Source organism: Eptesicus fuscus, chromosome 7 (assembly GCF_027574615.1).
Source record: "Eptesicus fuscus isolate TK198812 chromosome 7, DD_ASM_mEF_20220401, whole genome shotgun sequence".
In the NCBI taxonomy this organism is placed as follows: domain Eukaryota; kingdom Metazoa; phylum Chordata; class Mammalia; order Chiroptera; family Vespertilionidae; genus Eptesicus; species Eptesicus fuscus.
Genome location: NC_072479.1, coordinates 101462482 through 101480539, shown reverse-complemented (window position 1 = coordinate 101480539; position 18058 = coordinate 101462482). Strand labels below are relative to the sequence as shown.

At 60.3% G+C, this 18058-nt stretch overlaps 1 protein-coding gene across 4 annotated transcripts in view; it reads left to right on the top strand.

Moving 5' to 3' along the window:
- The window catches only part of TMEM184B (transmembrane protein 184B), a 49519-nt gene extending 32287 nt beyond the window's left edge, over positions 1-17232 (top strand). For all 4 annotated transcript variants that reach the window (XM_054719515.1, XM_054719516.1, XM_054719517.1 and 1 more), the window contains 6 exons: positions 6886-6976; positions 7485-7560; positions 10687-10778; positions 11644-11813; positions 12267-12461; positions 15111-17232. In XM_054719515.1, coding sequence (XP_054575490.1) covers positions 6886-6976; positions 7485-7560; positions 10687-10778; positions 11644-11813; positions 12267-12461; positions 15111-15352 — 866 coding nt within the window. In that variant the 3' untranslated portion in view covers positions 15353-17232. The remainder of the gene's footprint in view (positions 1-6885; positions 6977-7484; positions 7561-10686; positions 10779-11643; positions 11814-12266; positions 12462-15110) is intronic.
- The last annotated feature ends 826 nt before the right edge of the window (positions 17233-18058 follow it).

Below are 18058 nucleotides of genomic sequence, written 5' to 3'. Positions count from 1 at the left end.
ATCTCTTCGCGCTGGGTTTTCCTCGGTGCTGTTCCTCCTGACACCCTGCCCCTGGCTCTGGGCTGGGGTCTGGCCCCTGGGTCTTCCCTCCCGCCGTCCTGGGAACCCTGCTCCCGGCTCCTGTGCTGACCGCCTGTCCCCGGGGGCCATTTTTCCTTGTTGGTGATTCGCCCTCTCCTTCTGGTTAGAGCATGGCTCCCAGGAGCTTCCTGAGGAAAGGGTGTGTGGGAGTTCTGTTTTTTGAAATCTGAAAATTGTCTACAAATACATACTATATTGTTCTGTTTGGTTAGTTATCAATGGGAGTACAATTCTAAGTTGGAAATTATTCTCCCTCTGAATTTTGAAGGCATGTTTTTCAGTCTTTTAGTTTCCAGCATTGTTTTCAGAAAGTCTGCTGGATTCTGATTCTTTTTTTAAAAAATTGAGTTGAGAGAGAGAGAGAGGAGAGAAACATCAATTTGTTGTCTCATTTGTTTATGCATTCATTGGTTAATTGTTGTATGTGCTCTGACCAGGGATCGAACCCACAACCTTGGCATAGTGGCGCGACACTCTAAATAACTGAACTACCAGGCCAGGGCTGGACTCTGATGCTTAATGTCTGTATGTGACCTGCTTTCCCCGCTTGCTTTCAGGATCTTTACCCCCAGTGTCCTGGAATCTCAAAGGAGGCGGGATATTCATTGTGCGGGGTGCCCGGGGCCCCTTCACTGTGGAAGCCCATGTCCTGAGTGCTGAGCAATGTTCGTGCATGTTCCTTTGCTAGCCGTGCCCCCCCCCCCGCCCCTCCCCCCTTAGTTTGTTCCTCCTTTCTGGAATTCCTGTTAGTAGGATGTTGCACTTCTGGATTGACCTTTAAGTTTTCTTTACGGTTTCTTTTGTTCTATTTCCCAGGAGCTTTTAAATTTTATTTTAAATATTTACCTTTGAGCTTTTCTACGGAAGGTTTTGTTTTCTTTATCATGTTGTAAAGCGTCAGGCGCTCTTTCCTGTTCTATTTTATAGTCTCTTGTGCGTGGTGTTGGAGAGAGTATCTCCTTTCCCCGGGACGCTAATTGCAGTTTTCTTCTGTTTCCTGCATTATCTCTGTCTCCTGACTTCCCTGTTTGTTTGTCTTGGCCTTTGACCTTTGTGTTGGAAGCTCTCCTCAAATGCCAGCCTCCCAGTTGGGTGACAGGACACGGCTTTCCTGAGCCGTTTTTATGCAGTGGTGGGGACAGGCACTAGATGAAGATTTTTTTAAAAGCTGGGCAAGCTGAGTTCAGGGTGCAGTTGGGGGAAGGGACCTGGACACCTCGCCCTTCGCATTCAGACCTCATCTGTTTTCTTCAAGTGTCCTCATTGCTGCCCTCAGCTGAGCTAAGTTCTCTGAGGGAGGCGCTGTCCCCCTCTGCCTGGAAAGTAAAAGCCGCGTGGAGACTTGCAGCCAGGTTTTCCATTTGCACCTTCACCCGCAGGCCTGGGGTTCCGAGGCTCTCATTGGCTAGCCCCCTCCCCTCCGGTCAGTGACCACGCTCACCATGCTGCATCTTCGAGCTTTTGTCAACATCGCTTGTCGGCTGCCTCCAGTCCATCTCCTTGTCCTTGAAGGCTTGTACTTTGCCACCGATTCATTCTCATCCTAGTGGCTTTCTGGGGGGCGAGGGGGAGGGAGAGTGGAGATAAACAGCTTGGATGGGTGGTAATGTTGCCATTTTCCAAGGAGAGGGCCGAGTCTCAGAGAAGTAAATGGCTAGCCCAGGTCCCTGATGGAGTATCTGCCGTCTGGTGCGGGCTGTAACTCACACCGCATTCACACGGCAGCGCCAGGCAGAGGAGTAGCGGGGAAACCAGCCCCCTTCCCTGCATTTAGTGATTGTGGGCGGGGTGGGAGGTAGCTCCTAGAGACAGCTCTGAGACAGCCCTGAGGAGCTGGGGAGCGGACCTGAGGAGTGCAGGAGGCCAGGGTGCAGAGGAGATGCTTTCCCTCGCTTTATGCAGCACTGTTTTCCCGGTAACGTTTGTGTGGCCATCACAGCTTTACCACCTATTTTCCATTCCTCTTAGCTCACTCTCACCTCCCAGTTGCCCGGAGGAGTACATATCACCCCCATTTACAACCGTGGGAAGGAATTCGAGAGGCTAAGAAACTGGCCCAGGATGCCCAGGGTGCTTGCAGAGGCCAGGCTCGCCCGGGGCTCCCAGGCCCAGGGTTGCCCGGTGCCAGACTTGGTGAAGGAACACAGGACGGGTTTCTCAGCGAAGAGTGTGAACTCTTGTTAGGGGAGGAGATTTTACAGGCCTGGATGAAACAATTAAAGAGTGATGCTTCCTTCACCCAGTTTCAGATTTTGGACAAGTTAGCTTCCTGGGGGGCTGGTGGAGAGCAGTGTCTTGGACAACAGCTTCCTGTCCAGGTTAGAGACGCTGCCGGTGAGAAAGAAAGTCCGGAGTCTCGGGGTTGGAAAGGAAGGACCTGTAAATTGTCAGCTGCTCAGACCCCTTTATAATGTCTGTTCAGTGGCTGCCGTGCCCTGGTCGGTGTGGCTCAGCTGGTTGGAGCGTTGTCCCGTGCACAAGGTGGTGGGTTCAGGGGTTCATACTGGTCAGGGCACATACCCCGGTTGTGGCCTATGTGGAAGGCAAACAATTGATGTCTCTCCCTCTCTTCCTCCCTCCCTCCCTCCTTCCCCCTCCCTCCCTCTCTCTATCAAAAAAAAAAGTGTGCCTAGCCTCTGATTGCCTGCTTCCATTAGCAGAGAGCTCACTACCTTGCACCTCTGAAGACTGCCTCTTAGGAATAGTTTCTTATTCTGAGCAGAAGTCGTAGGATCCACCCCTGGGACTGAGCAGGTGCTGTCTGACCTTCTGGACAAGGTCACTGGCACACAGATGAAGAGGGTGATTCCCAGTGTCTTCCCTCCAGGCCTCAAGGATCCAGCACAGCCCTCATTTCACCTCCACCCTGCCCTGCTCTCCTGATTGTATATTTGTCTCTAGGTGCCTAGGATGGAGCCCAAAGTTCCAGGTCCCTCACTCTCCAGAGCAGGAGACAGACAGACAGATGCCATCCCTTACCTCATTCTGGATGCTCTCCTTCACACGAGGGCCTTGTCTGCGGGTCCCTTGGTCATTTATGTGACCCCAGGGCCCAGCACAGAGGCTGTGTGAACATTTAGGGGGCATAGATTTACTTGTTTCTCTGAGGCCTCTCCAGGGGACCAGATTGAAAGCATGGCCAGAGGGTAGTCAGGCGACAAGGCCGCTGGCTGAGAACCTCACTCCTAACCTGTTGTGCTTTCCTACGTCCAGGCCAGCATATCTTTGTGTTTGTTCCTGGGGTGTGTGGACGTGTCCATTTCACACACCTTTGCCGGGTGCTGGGGCGGCTCTAACTTTCTGGGAAGGGATTGGCTTGTCCAGATGGTCCGGCGTGGGCTGGTTGGACCATCTGGGAGAAATTCTGTCTTGCCTCCCTTCTCTGAGAATGCATTATCGACTCACTCTTGGTTCTTTAACGAAATCGTCACCAACTTGGTATCACACAGACTCGCTGGCCAGAGCTCTGGTGAAGGGTCGAGAATCTTGAGCCGAGAGGTGGATGAGGTTTGACAGTTCTGACCAGCTGAGCACAGAGCTGGGCTGCAGGCTGGCGTATGTGATGCAGGAAAGGGTGTGAGCTCAGGCGCCAGGCTCTTCTCCGTGGAAGGCGGGAGGCCTGGCTTGCGAGAGTGGTTCCGTGTGGAGGGGCTGATGAACTTCGGCCCCTGGGGGTTCCCTGGAGGGTTTTGTCTTTCGGGCCTGAAGTCCGATCACCTTGGGGAAGTCTGTTCAGCATCCCGTGAGAGGGCGGACTTGAGCACAGAACTGAGTGTGGGCGCGGCTGCCTGCCCTGCTGCTCTGAGCCTCCCCTGGGACCTCGGCCCACGCCCATCGTTCGTCTCTTCCGTGTTTACCGTGTGTAAGTGCGGGCCTCTGGTGGTTGTCGGGGCTGGGCCTCCGTTTCTACCTGCAGGGACTTGACAGTCTGGAAGAAACAGCAGGCCACATGCTGTGGACTCTGCTCAGTGTGAACTCGCTCATCCAAGGCAGGGGCTGTGCTCACCCCTCCCGGCCTCCCAGCAGCCCCGAGAGGAGGGATCCTGGCAGCACCGAGGCCACACAGCTCTGTGGTCGAGCCACGCCCACACCCAGGACGTCTGGGTCCGTGTTCCCGCTTTCCTGCCACTTGCGCTGCCGCTTGTACTGGAAGTATCAGGCGGTGGGCAGAGCTCACCGTGTGGGCAGTGAGCATGGCACCGGACAGAGGAGGCCGCCGAGGGGAAGGCGGCCTCTCAGCGGCTCCCTGAGAGTCAGAGGGGCCAGCACATGGGGCCTCGGGAAGCGTGAGAGAGCGGGCCCGTCCTGGGCACGCCGGGGTGGTTTTATGTAAAGCTTCTACTTACATGGCTGTGTGGATAACTGTCCCAAACAGCCCGTGTAAAACAACCGTTCATTTCTGCTGGCGGTGCCGGGACGCACGTGGGCCTGGGGTGCCCCTGCCCGCGGTATCGGGTCTCGGCTGGCCGGATTCATCTGGAACCTGACTCACTGCTGTGTCTGACAGTGGGTGCTGGTGTCTGCTGGGCCCTCAGTTCCTCCTACATGGGGCCAGCCTGGGCTTCCCGCACGGTGACTGGGCCCAAGGGCAGGCGTCCCGGGAAAGAGCAGAGGCAAGAGGCTTCTGACCCCCGTGTCAGATGTCACCCAGCCCACCATGTGCGAGCGGAAGGACGAGACCCCATCTCTCAGCGGTCGTGTCAGTGTCAGAGGGTGTGGCCGTCTTTGGAAAATACCATCGACCACAGTGTGGCTGGCCCCAGCCCGGGATGGACACGTCCGTTCCACGTGGCCTTGTGTGGGTTTGGACAAAGGTTATTAGCAGGCTGACGTCAGATTTGGCTAGATGCCCCCTTCCCAGACCCCATAGTAGTTCTTGTCATTGATGGTCAGTGGGGATGCCCGCAGTCACCAGCCATCCTGAGCTGCTCCTGTGCCAGGCAGACGGCACACAGGGTCCCCGGCCCATCCAGGGAGGCAGGCCCCCGAGGGAGGCAGGCAGGTAGCAGCCAACACGCAGCGCTGCTGAGTGCTGCCACTCTTCCGAGCACTTTGCATACTCACGTCAACCTCGCAGCCACCTGGGAAGGTAGGGACTCCTGTCCCCATTTAACAGATGAGGAAACTGAGGCTCACAGCTAACCCAGTGGCAGACCCAGGCGGTAAACCCTCTGCTGTATGTCTGCTGAGGGATAGTCCCAGCACAGTGTGGTAGGTGCTAGGGGTCATATTCATAGAGGGTGCTCCCTGGGGCCCCACCCCAGCTGGAGACATGAGCCCTTCGTAGGTTAGAGCAGCCGTGAGTGGCAAAAAACACCCAAATACCTTCCTCTCCAAATGGAAGGCCACCGCTCGCCTCCGACTGCTGTGCCAGGCTTTCGTGTTGAGGTCAGCACAGCATCTGCACGTCCGTGGGGCCCTGGTGACAGCACTGGTCTAGGGGGGCCAGGGACTCGCAGGGCAGGCGGTGTCTGATGGGAGTGCGGAGGGAGGGGCACCCCAGGCAGGGGGAACAGCCAGTGCAAAAGCAATAACTGCTGAGGGCAAGGGGCGCCCAGTGTTGCTGGGAAGGAAGAGTGAGGGGTGGGCAGGGACCACGTCACCCGTGGGGAGACCTTGAGTGCCAAACCAGGGGCTGCGCCGGGAGCCCCGAGGCCTTCGTGCTGCGGGGGCCGCGGGGTCAGAGGAGAAGGGGCCTCTCTGGCCCCATTCGACCCTTGCCCTGGCCTTGCTTTGCTGGACGCCTCTCCTTGCTCCCTGCTCTCGGCCCCTGCCCCTCCTGCCCCCGTCCTTTGTGGTGCCCGCTGCCACACTGACTCTTTCCTCCACGCTCGCTCTCCTTCCTCGCTCCTGGCACATCCCGTTGCTCTGGCAGCCTGCAGGCCGCAGCCTTCGCCTTGCTGACCCAGCAGACATCTCTGACCAGGAGCCGTGACAGCGCACTGCTGTGTTTATAGCGCAGAATTTACACATACTTCTCTGCCGGCGGGCCGTCCTCTCGCAGATTATGTCTTTGTGGGGATGTCCAGCCGCGTCCTGACTCAGAAGGAGCTGACCCAGCTCCTCAGGGCATTGCGCCTCTTTCCGCACCGCTCCGGTGTTTAGTCAGACTCAGGTGCCCTGCGGGCTGTGAGCGAACGGAGGGCTGCTGTCTCGTTCTTGCTTAGGGTGTCTCCTGAGATCCCCCTGGAGAACGTGTTATTGTTGTTGTAAATCTGTGGCCCATAACACAATAGGAAAGAGCATAGGGTGAATTATATATTTTATTGATTTTTTACAGAGAGGAAGGGAGAGGGATAGAGAGTTGGAAACATCGATGAGAGAGAAACATGGATCAGCTGCCTCCTGCACACCCCCTACTGGGGATGTGCCTGCAACCAAGGTACATGCCCTTGACCGGAATCGAACCTGGGACCCTTGAGTTCGCAGGCTGATGCTCTATCCACTGAGCCACACCGGTCAGGGCATAGGGTGAATTATAAAGCCAGTACCCAGTTGAGCCCCAGAGCGGGCACACTGCCAGCTCCCCCAAGTCCCCTCCGTGCCCACCCTGACCTCCCCTCCTCCCGTCTCCCCGCACAGTCCTGACTTTTGTGGTAGTCACTTCCATGCTTTACAGAGTGAGCAGCAGTGTGTACGCATCCCTAGACAATCGAGTTGTCTGCCTGGTTTGGGTAAAAATGGAGTATTCGGGTATGGGTTCTGCCTGGACTGGTCTTTCACTTTTGTTGCTGCTCAGAATCCTGCCGTCCGTTTACCCATCCTGTTGACGCGGAGGGTTCACTGTGGATACTCTTTTCACAGCCTTGGTCATCTACAATTTCCTGAGCCTGTGCTATGAATACCTCGGGGGAGAAAGTTCCATCATGTCGGAGATCAGGGGGAAGCCCATCGAGTGAGTACAGAGCTCCCTGCAGCCCCGCACCCTGCTTCTGGGCCTGCCTTTCTCCCAGCTGCCCTGGCGGCAGCTGGACACACCGCCCCTCTGCGCCTGTGGCCTGGACCTGCTGTGTGTCTCTTGAACTTGCCCAGCAAGGTCATTCATTGGGACTTTTGGAAGGGCCTCCCCGGCTCTCTCCCCTTCTCTGTCTCCCCGTCTTTTCCTGTTTCTTTCTCCCTCTTGCACTGTTTGCATTCAGTGCTTCTCAGGTGGTTTGTTACCCCGAGGCCCGCCGGAGCGGCCTGCTCCCTCATGCTTTACCGCAATTGCACGTGCTCTCCAAATGCTCTCCGCAGTCTCCCTGTACTTGGCCTCGGGCTCAAAGCTGCCTGGGCTCTCTGCCCCATCCCCACCCCACTCTGCTGTGCCCTGGCCTGTCTGGATGTGAGGGAGGGCAGCCCCCAGCCCCCCCTTCCCCGAGTCCTAGCTCTCTGCTCACCATCCCCTCTGTGGTCTCTTCCAGGTCCAGCTGTATGTATGGCACCTGCTGCCTCTGGGGAAAGACGTACTCCATTGGATTCCTGCGGTTCTGCAAGCAGGTGTGTGCCCCGCACCTGCCCAGTCTGCCCTGGAGCAGCAGCCGCGGGGCTGTGCTGCCCCTGCTTGACAGGGTGGCAGAGCCCGCCGGGAGGACCCTGCCGCAGGCTGCCCTGGCTCCACCTTGGAGTCCCCATTTCCTGTGAGCCCCCCAAGCACCAGTACCCACTCCCCACGCAGTTAGGGATGCCCCTGCATTCACAGGGTGTGCTCAGAGGGGCAGGGAGAGGCGTCCTGGGCACGAAGTGGTCTCAGACTCCTGCTCCTTTCCTTTTCTTTCTTTTCTTTTCTTTTCTTTTCTTTTCTTTTCTTTTCTTTTCTTTTCTTTTCTTTTCTTTTCTTTCCTTCCTTCCTTCCTTCCTTCCTTCCTTCCTTCCTTCTTTCTTTTAAATATGTTTTTATTGATTTCAGAGAGGGAGAGAGAGACTGAAACATCAATGATGAGAGAGAATCATTGATCAGCTGCCTCCTGCACGCCTCACTCCAGGGATCAAGCCCGCAAACTGGGCATGCACCCTTGACTGGAATCAAACTGGGATCCTTCAGTCCACAGGCGTCAGCTCTATCCACTGAGCCAAACCAGCTAGGGCGACTCTTGCTCCTTTTGACCAAGTCTCGGTGTGTGTGAGAATCAGAGGATGTGCATGGGGATTCTGGAATCTCCGTTTGAAAACTTCTCATCAGCTGGGACTAGAGGGAAGGAGGGTTTCTGCATTAAAGATACAAGACCAGCCCTGCCGTGGCTCAGTGGTTGAGCATCGACCCATGAACCAAGAGGTCAGGGCACAGGCCCCGGTTGTGGGCTCGATCCCCAGTAGGTGGCGTGCAGGAGGCAGCCGAATCGATGTTTCTCCCTCAGTGTTTCTATTTCTTTTTCCCTCTCCCTTTCCTCTCTAAAATCAATAAAAACATACATTTAAAAAAATACCCTCAGGTGAGGATTGGGAAAAAAAGATACATGACAAACCAGGTGTGTGCAGTCTCTAGTCCCTTCCCCATTTGGAGCTGGCTGCCCTCCCTGTGGTCTAGGGTGGCTGGGCGGGGCAGTGTGGTGTGGTGGTGAAGTGCTTGGGCCTGCGCGTCTGACCATCTGAGCTTTATTTCCAGCTTCTCCTGACTGTGACCTTGGGTCATTACTTAACCTCTCTGAGCCTTAGTTCCTTCTGTCAAATGTGCGTAATGTTACTCATCTCAGGGGAGGGTCTAAAGAACAGGTGAGGTGGGATACAGAGCGTTCGCACGCGCTGGCACAGAGCCCACCTTCTCTGTGGGAGGGAGAGTCAGGTGTCACGCCCAGCAGCACGACCTCTACTCAGTCTCCTCTGCCTCCACGGGGCCTTTCAGCCCCTCTAGCATCGCCAGAGCAACCCGAGGGGAAATGAACCCACAGCCAGTCCCTGGGCCGCTGGAGGCCTGGCTTTCCTGGGGAGGGCCCGGCACACACACCCACAGAGCGCCCGCCTGGACCACCCGGGTCTCCAGGCCAGCGTCCACATCTTCCTTCCTCAGGGTGTTGCTAAACTCACACTCTCCCCACGGGACCTGCAGGGAAAGAGTTAAACTGTCCTGGGCTCAGGGTGGGGCTTTCAGGGCCATTGTTTACCCAGGGCTGGGCGCCTGGGGCCGGTGACTCATGCCTTCTTTGATGATTATATTGTGTACAAAGTTTTGATCCCAGATCACTAGCTCCAGCCGCCTTGTTATAAATTATCCCCAGGCCTGTGGGCTGGCTGTTCCGGAATATCCACCGTTGTTCCTGGAGGTGGCAGGGAGAGGTAGGAAAAGGGGAGAGAACAAAAGCTCCCCCCTTGTCCTGGGGTGGCAGCTTTGTCCCAGGGCACGACCTCCTGCTGTCGTCACTGGCACTTCAGGGTCCCTGTGCCTCAGTTCCCTCCTCTGTATCAGGCTGGGGACAGTACTTCGCCACGGGGCTCCACAGGGACGACCCAGGCTCACCAGCCGATGGCCGGACTCTTAACGCTCCCTCACTCGCTCCCTCGATGGCTCACTCCATGCGAAGGGCTGCTCCTCTCTGTGGGCGGTCGGTGCAGTCCTGCCTCCTCTAGGTGAGGTGGGGAGGCCGGGGGGGTCTGTGGGGGGTGTGACAGCAGTATCACCCCTCTAGCCCCAGCACACACGCCTCTCCTGGTGGCACCCCACAGCTCTGACCACCGGGCTCCCCTGCAAACCTCACTCCGGTTCCCACAGCTTTGGGTTCCACAGGCCACGCTCTCCCCTCCGGGGTCCTTGCCCTGTTTGGAGCCACACTAACTTAGCCTTTCCAGTGGCTCCTGCCTCCACAGAAGGCCCCGTAGCTTCGATTTATTTGACTTCAAGAGAAAGGCGATTCTAGTGACATAATGGGCACTGTGGGTGCCCCTTGGGTCACTGGGGCCTCGCCTGGGGCAGGGGCTTACCCTGTGACGAGGGGCTGCTGACGTCCATCCGCCAGAGGCTCAGGGGCCGCCCGCTCGGGCTTCTGTCGCTGGTAGTTGGCGAGGCCCACATTCAAACTCAGATGCCAAAACTAGACCTTTGCTTTGGGCTGCTTCCTGTTTCGTGCTCCTGTTAAGTCATCTCCATCCCCAGCAGGACCCAGCTCAGTGTAAACCCTGGCCCCAGACCCAGAGCAAGGGGCAGGGAGCCAGACCCCGGGGGTGGGCGAGGGGCACGAGAGGGAACCCTGGTCCAACCCTGGTCCCCGTGTGGCCAGTCCCTGGAGCAGGGCCCCGGCTTTGCTCCCCACCCCACCCACTTCCCTCGCCACCTCACTGCTGCTGCCCGTCCAGCACGAACCCGAGCCCTTGTCCACTCTGCCTCCGGGCCTTGGTCTGAGTTGTCCCCTCTGCCTGTCCCCTTGTCTCCCATTCCTGCTGCCCCTTCTCCAGGGACATCTCCTGTCCCCTCTCCGGCATTCCTCCGTCCATCGACCTCCCTCCTCCACATCCGTCTTCTCACCCAGCTGAGTCACCCTGGTATCGTCTCCCTCACTCTGCCTTCCCCAGACAGCAGTCCCCTCGGGGGAGGACCCCGGGCTCCCCCAGGCCTGGCATCCAGCAGTCTGCCGGCCAGAGGAGGTGTTGTTACGTGGTCTGTCCCCATCCTGACCCTGGGCTTCTCCCCCACAGGCTACGCTGCAGTTCTGCGTGGTGAAGCCGCTCATGGCCGTCAGCACCGTGATCCTCCAGGCCTTTGGCAAGTACCAGGATGGTGACTTTGAGTAAGCAGCGGTCCCCGCAGGGCGTGTGGGGGAGGTGGTGCCAGGGTAGATGTCCCTGCCCAGAGGCAATGCCTGGCTAGGGAAGGAGGCGGCCACACACCGGGCACACGCACGCCCTCAGGACCCCCTCTGAATGGAGGCCACGCATGTTCCCAGCCTTCCTCACGCCTCCGCACCCCTGAGCTGCGAGGCTGGGCCTGGCAGGGCACGAGGCCCGCCTCTGGCACAGGAGGAGCCCTCAGCATCCAGCCCCTTTGCATGGGGGAGGGGGGCACCTGGGGCAGAAGGAACAGTGACCATCCGGGCAGGCAGGCAGCAGGGCTGGAGCCCGAGAGGCCTGCCTTGAGTCCTCGGGTAGAAAGCCTCGCCTGGGGAACTGCCCACAGGCCTCTCACTGGGCGTGAGGGAAAGGGGCCACATGGCCGTGTGCTGGCCTGCGCTCGGCAACACCACCGGGACGGTCACAGCAGCCGTGGGCAGACGGAGGCTCAGTGGGTGTAACTTGCTCAACTTGGAAAGAGCAGGGCTGAGCTCCCGTCACCCTGACACCCGCCATCTGACCATCAGGCTGAGCCCTCACCCCGGCCAGACTGGCTTCCACGCCTGGGTCGTGTCCCCCACCAGAGCTGCGGGCAGGTGGCTAGACACCCCTGCGTGAGGCAGGGGCCCTGGCCCGGCCCGTGCTGCGGGCGCACCCGCACCCGCCTCATGTTCTGGCCCCTTTGATCACCATGTGGCTCGTGGAGCGCTGCTTGGGGAGCACGGCCGGAGCCATGGGGATCGGCTTAGGGCAGGACAAGGGAGCGGGGGGCTCCTCGTCCCTCGGAGGGGTCTGTCCAAGCCAGCATGCTCCCCTTTTCTGCAGCGTCGCCAGCGGCTACCTGTACGTGACCATCATCTACAACGTCTCCGTCAGCCTGGCCCTCTACGCCCTCTTCCTCTTCTACTTCGCCACCAGGGAGCTGCTCAGCCCCTACAGCCCCGTCCTCAAGTTCTTCATGGTCAAGTCTGTCATCTTCCTCTCCTTCTGGCAAGGTGAGCCTCCGCCCAGCCCCAGAGGCGGCCCTGCCCCTAAACCTCGTCCCCTTCCTCCTGCCTGCCACCCCAGCACCCCTGGGGCCCAGGCCCTGGGGTGGTCCTTGGGGATCCCAGCCTGGAGCTCAAAGGGGCCTCCACCCACTGGGTGCCCACTCGGGCGGAAGTCGGGGCCCTCAGGGGCCTTAGGAGCCAGGGCAGAGCTTTAGGGGGGCTGCTTCATGGATGGGGGGACACAGGGGACCCCGCATAATCTGTGATGTCTCAGTGTTAGTGGCCGGAAAGGGTCTGGGGGTGTGGGGTTTCCAAGGGGCCTCGGCCTGTGTCGGCAGTGCTGCCCCACAGGAGCAACCAGGGCCCCTACTTCCACCGCCCGGGCATTGGGGGGCTGCATGGAGGAGGAGGGCATGGGAGGCCATCCAGCCTGGGCCAGACACCCACCGTGCCTCCCAGGCCTGCTCCTGGCCATCCTGGAGAAGTGCGGGGCCATCCCCAAGATCCACTCAGCCCGCGTGTCGGTGGGCGAGGGCACCGTGGCTGCCGGCTACCAGGACTTCATCATCTGCGTGGAGATGTTCTTCGCAGCGCTGGCCCTGCGGCACGCCTTCACCTACAAGGTCTATGCCGACAAGAGGCTGGACGCGCAAGGTGAGAGCCAGAGCCCTCCTGCCCCGCGGCGGCCTGCAGGGTGGACGGGCCAGGAGTCCTGGGTCACGTGAGGGAGGTCCTGGGAGCGAGGCCCACCTGTCTTTGGCAGCCGGCGCAGTACCCCGTGGGACGGTCAGGACAGAGATTCTAGAAAAGCAAGTCCCTCAGCGTTCCTGACATGAGTCCGGTTCTCTCTTTATCCCAGAATCCTCTGCTCTTAAGTGTTTTGTTGTTTTTTTAACCTGATTACCTCTCAGAAGCAGACTTGGGTGGCAGTAGCCCTGAACAGCTTTCTTTTACACTTGCTTTTACACTTCCTGGGTCAGAGCAGAGCCCCCTGGAGAGACAAAGTCCCGTGCTGGCCCCACCCTCAGAGGTTCCGCAGTAACTGACCTGGGCTCGGGCCTGGCAGGGCGGGATCTCAGAGCTCTCGGCCTGGGTGCCTCTGCTGCCACTGGGCCTGGAGGGATGCCCAAGGGGAGCAGGAGGAGGAGTCTGGGGATGCTGGGATGATGGGAGGAGGGGGAGGGCCTGGAAGGGAGGCCTCCTGGTCTAACACATCTACCCCGAGCTCGGCTGCTGCCAGCTCCCTTCCCATGTGGCTGGAAGCGGGAAGCCCACCTCCCCAGGCGCAGCACTGATGCCCACCCCGGGCCGGGGCCGCCATGTCCTGGGGCGAGTATAGAGGACCGCCTGGCCTGTGGCCGGCTCCTCGACGCCCACCCCTTCCTGCCATGTTCTTTCCCTGGTGGGAGGCCTCGGGGCCTGCGCAGCTGCTGACGCGTACTCCAGGCCTCGTGACTGGTGGGCCCGGCCGCGTTTCCCCAACACGCTGGCTGGGGGCTGGGGGCTGGGGGCTGGGGCCTGGGGGTGCTTTCTCCACATCTGACTGCAACCTGTCAGTGCCAGGCACTGTGCTGCCGGCTCAGTGCTGCCGCTGGTGGCCCACTGGCTTCCCACCAAGGCCCCAGCTGGAGGGTCAGCCTCCCAGTATTGAGGGCGATGTCCCTGGATGACAGACCCTGTCCCTCGGGAAAGTCCCTCTGTGCCCAGAGCCTGGGAAGGTCTCTGTTTGAGGACCGTTTCCAGTGGTGGCCCTGCAGCCGCTCTGAGTGGAGGCCCGGGCCGTCTTCCCCGACACACCCACCCGCAGCCGCGCAGCGGTGCACGGACCCTGCCCGCCAGGGGAAGCTGCTGCTTGCCATTGCCCCTCCGCGTGGTCCTGGCCGGCCACGCGCCCGCCAACCACAGTGCCCAGCCCCTCAGCCCTCCGGTCTGGCGTGGGTGCAGAGCTGGCTCTGTCGTGGGGGCTGCACAAGAAACCCCCGCCCCAGCCTCTCTTTCCTGTCTGTGAAGTGGGGAGAGGTTTGTGGTGCACAAGGCACAGGCCTAGCAATTCCCGCCAAAGCTGGAGAAGTGGGGTGTGGGGGCCCTGACTTCGGGGCGGAGGTGAGCTCGGCCCGCCACTCTGGTGTCCACTGTTTGTCCCCCATAGAGAGTGGAGTGCCTCAGGGGGATCCTCTTTCGGTGGATAGTGTGCCCAGGCCCGAGGGGAAGCTGGGGCTGCGGGGGTGCCGGTGGGGCAGGGGTGGGGGCGGCAGGGGGCGTGGTGTGCACTGGCCTCGGTGGTGGGCCATGGTGTTCACTCAGCTGTCTCTTGTCTTCTCTATTTCTCCTGCTTCTCCCCCCTCCCCCGCCCGCCCTGCTTTTGCCCCGGGTTTGGCCGTGGGCAGTGCCAACGTATGGTCCTTACGGTAGGTTCTGCTCTCTGTCTGCATGTCTGTCCTGCATGTCAGTCCTGGTCACTGTCACCGGCACGCCTCTCTGCCTGGTTCTGTGTCCCTGTCTCCTCACCACGGGCACCTGAAGGCAGTGCCCAGAGCCCTGCCTGCCAAGGGCCGCCCTCTGTCGAGCCTGCTCTGTCCGGCCTGTCGTCTGGCATACGCCCTGTGTGGTTCTGGGGCACAGCACCCATTACTGGGAAACCAGGGGCATTTCGTGTGTCCATGGCAGAGGCGTGCAGGCAGAAAGGGCAGGCGTGTTTGAGTCTGAAGACCTGGCTGCGAGTTGAGCTCTTCCCTTACCTCTCAGTGTGTGGCCTGGCCTGTGGGGATGATTCACCAGAGAGGGAGTAAGATAAGATTATCGGCCGGTGGCTCCCGCCCTCTCGGGGGAGCTGGTGAAGATGTCTGCTCCGCCGGGTCCAGCCCTGCAGCTGCCCCGAAGGAACGGGGCCCTGGTCCACTCCCTCAGGAGGGGGGGCAGGGCCAGCACGTGGAGCCCCGTCCCCAGCACTCCCTCCTCCACTCGTGCCGGCTTGGCCTGCCTCCCCGGAGCATCCTGGGCTCATTGCCTGCATCGTGCCAGCCTCCACCCCGGGCCCATCGCACCTGCCGGACTCAGCCCCCAGGGCTGCTTACCTCCACCCCTTCAGGGGTGCTCTCTGCTCTGCACCCCAGCCAGAAGGGCCGTGTCTTTGCCTGCACCTTCTCACGTGCAGAGCCCCATCCTCGGTCCCAGGAGGGGGTGGTTGGATGGCATAGCCTTGGGGGGTGGGTCCCAGGACTAGAGGTGGTTGGATGACAACCTTGGGGCCGAGCCCCTTGTCTCCTGCTGCGCCAGCCCCTCACCCCCGTCTCCCGCCCGCAGGCCGCTGCGCCCCCATGAAGAGCATCTCCAGCAGCCTCAAGGAGACCATGAACCCGCACGACATCGTGCAGGACGCCATCCACAACTTCTCGCCCGCCTACCAGCAGTACACGCAGCAGTCCACCCTGGAGCCCGGGCCCCCCTGGCACGGCGGCGCCCACGGCCTCTCGCGCTCCCACAGCCTCAGTGGCGCCCGCGACACCGAGAAGACTCTCCTGCTCAGCTCTGATGACGAGTTCTAAGCGTGGCTGCTGCTGGGGAAGGACTGGCACCTTGGCCCAGGGCAGGTGTGCCCTCCGGCCTCACGCCCAGCCCGGAGGCAGGCGCCACAGCGTGGCATTGCCTTTAATTTATTGGACCAGAGCACTCACATGTCGCTTCCAGAGGGACAGCCCGTCGCTGTCTGCCCAGAGGACAGCCCAGGCTCACCCGAGCCTTCAGGAATATTTCTACACGGCCACGCCGCACGCCCCAGCGAGGAGCAGGGGACACGGGGAGCGACTCCCGTGCCCGTGCGGCTCGTGCTGCGGTGGCGGCGTGTTGGGACCAGCCGTGCCCCAGGCCCTGACGCTTGTGTTGTGGACCAGTGGCCACAGCCTCTCAGCTCCGTCCCCAGCTCATTGCCCTCCCCGTGAGACTCAGCCCCTCCCCAAACACCGTGCACTCAGCTCTGCCCCTGCTTCCTCCGCCTCCCTGTGCTGCATTAGCTCTTCTGGGCAGGAGGGAGGAGGGGTGGGAGGGAGCTGTCTGTGGAGCCCCTCCTGACCCGGCCTGCCTGGCCTGCTGCAAGGCTCAGCCAGACGCCAGGAGCCACAGGTCCCGCTAGGAAGGCGCTCAGGCGCCTCTGGGCCCCTCTTCTGTGCGTGTGGCCTCTCCAAGTGAGGTCCCCGTGTCCCCTGGGTGTCCTCGTGGCTACACCTCCGTCGCACGCCCCTTCCTCCTGGCCTGCGGAGGACAGCGGCAGCCCACACTGCCCCGCTCCTGGGTCTGTCTGGAGAGCACTGGGGGCAGAGCCCTTACTGCCTGGTTGCTCAGAGGATCAGGGGCTCCCACCTTCCTTCCTGGCTGAGCAGTCAGACCTTTGCTGGTCCCGATCATTGCTGGGGCTTCTCCCTCCCATTTCAGGGAAAGAGTCTGAGTCTCCACACTTCAGACCAGCTTCCGGAGGACACGGTTCTGTGGGAGGGAGGACAAGGGCTGGGCCTGCAGGAGGGCCCCGGCCCCATACCCACACGGCCTGGTGTCCTGCTCCTCTGGCCCCAGCCCATCTCTTCTGTGCCTTAGTCACACATGAACGCTCCACTCCCCAGGCCTCAGTCTGTCCCAGACACCCCCTGGGGGCTCCTGCAGTGCTGGGCCGGGCACCCTTGGACAGGCCTCCGGTGGCCAGGACCACCAGGCCCCTCCCCTTGCCCACCTCCACACCCACACACCGGGGGCCAGAGCCCCTCTGCAGCCTGGGCTCACGGCGGCCACCGTCAGGAAGAGGCTTGGTGGACACGGCTTGTTTGGACAGGCAGAGCGTCCGTCCCAAGGTAGCGCGTGTTTGGGCGGCGGCAGCCGGGGAAGGCAGGAAGGGGCAGGGAGAAGGGCCTGCCCGTGGCTTCAGACTTCACGGTGGAATCTTCCCTCTTGGCCACTCCTGGGCTGAGCTGTGCCCAGGGTCGGGTGGGGGTTCCATCCCAGTCATCTTCCTGAGCACTTGGCCCTTGTGACCAAGCCAGCCCTCCTGGTGGGGGCGCGGGGCCAGGCCTGCGTGAGGGATACTAGAGGCCAGCTTTCAGGTCCCTGTCTGGTGGGCTGGGCCAGCCCCAAGCTGCCTGGGAAGGCAGCAGGCCGGTGCAGGCCGCCTGAGGACGCCCTCTACTCCCCCCACCCCGCTCCCCCCATTTCCCTTCCCTTCTGTTTCTCTGATCCTCCTTCCAGGCCAAAGTGTGCGGCTGCTCCCTGCCCGGCTCTGCCCTGCAGCTCCCGGTGGGGAGCCAGGCCCGGAGCAGTGGGGGCTGGGAACGGCCTGACCACCCACCTACTTCCTAGGATTCGTAACCTACCTTGTCTTTTTTTAAACTTTTTTTCCCAATAGAATAGCTCTTTGTACATAAAAAATACTTGAAAAATTAATTGTATGATGTATGAGAAGACAGAGTCCCCTAGTTTTATATCTCGTGTATGACTGCCGTGAGTTCCACCAGAAAGTCGCTCTATTTTGGTCTCTGTGACATTTTAAATGCGTGACAGAAGTGAGCAAATAAAGTGAGAAAGAAATATATATATATATGAGATAATATAGATTGTATTGAAATCTCCTCTGCCTGTGGGTGAGGTTTTTTCCTTCCTCTTCCCACCCCCGTGTTGGGGTGGGTTTCGTGGTTGTGAGCAGGGGTGTCTTAGGAAACCCTGTCCTTCCGGTGTGAACATGAAGGTGATGGGGGACTTCACATTGTCAGAGGCTAAAATTGCCTCCCTGAACCCAGCCTCCACTGTGGGACCCTAGGTGCCTCCCTCTAGCGCCAGGCCTGGAGCTGGGCAGGGGGCACTGCCTCTACTCAGGCCAGGTGTCTGGCCTGGCCGGGCAGGGCACCTTCCTGCAGCCACCTCCGTATGCCTCTTCGGGGGGCCGGTGGGTGTGTGTGTGTGTGTGTGTGTGTGTGTGTGTGGCTGCTGACTCGGGCCCTCAGGAATGCGGTGGGGGTGGGGAAATTCCCAGCCTCAGCTTGGCCCTCCTGCAGCTTCCGGCTGCCTTTTCCTTAGGCCTGAACGCAGCATCTCAGCGTTGGGTGAGGATCAAGGGTCTAGGGCCCCAACCTGAGGAGGAGGAGGAAGGCCTGTGGATCAAGCCAACCTATGTGGTTTGGCCTTTCCCCAACTTCCATATCCGTGCCTTCTCCCAGCCCCGCCATCTTCATACCCATGGCAGCCACTCAGACCCTCACGCAGCGGAGCGCACC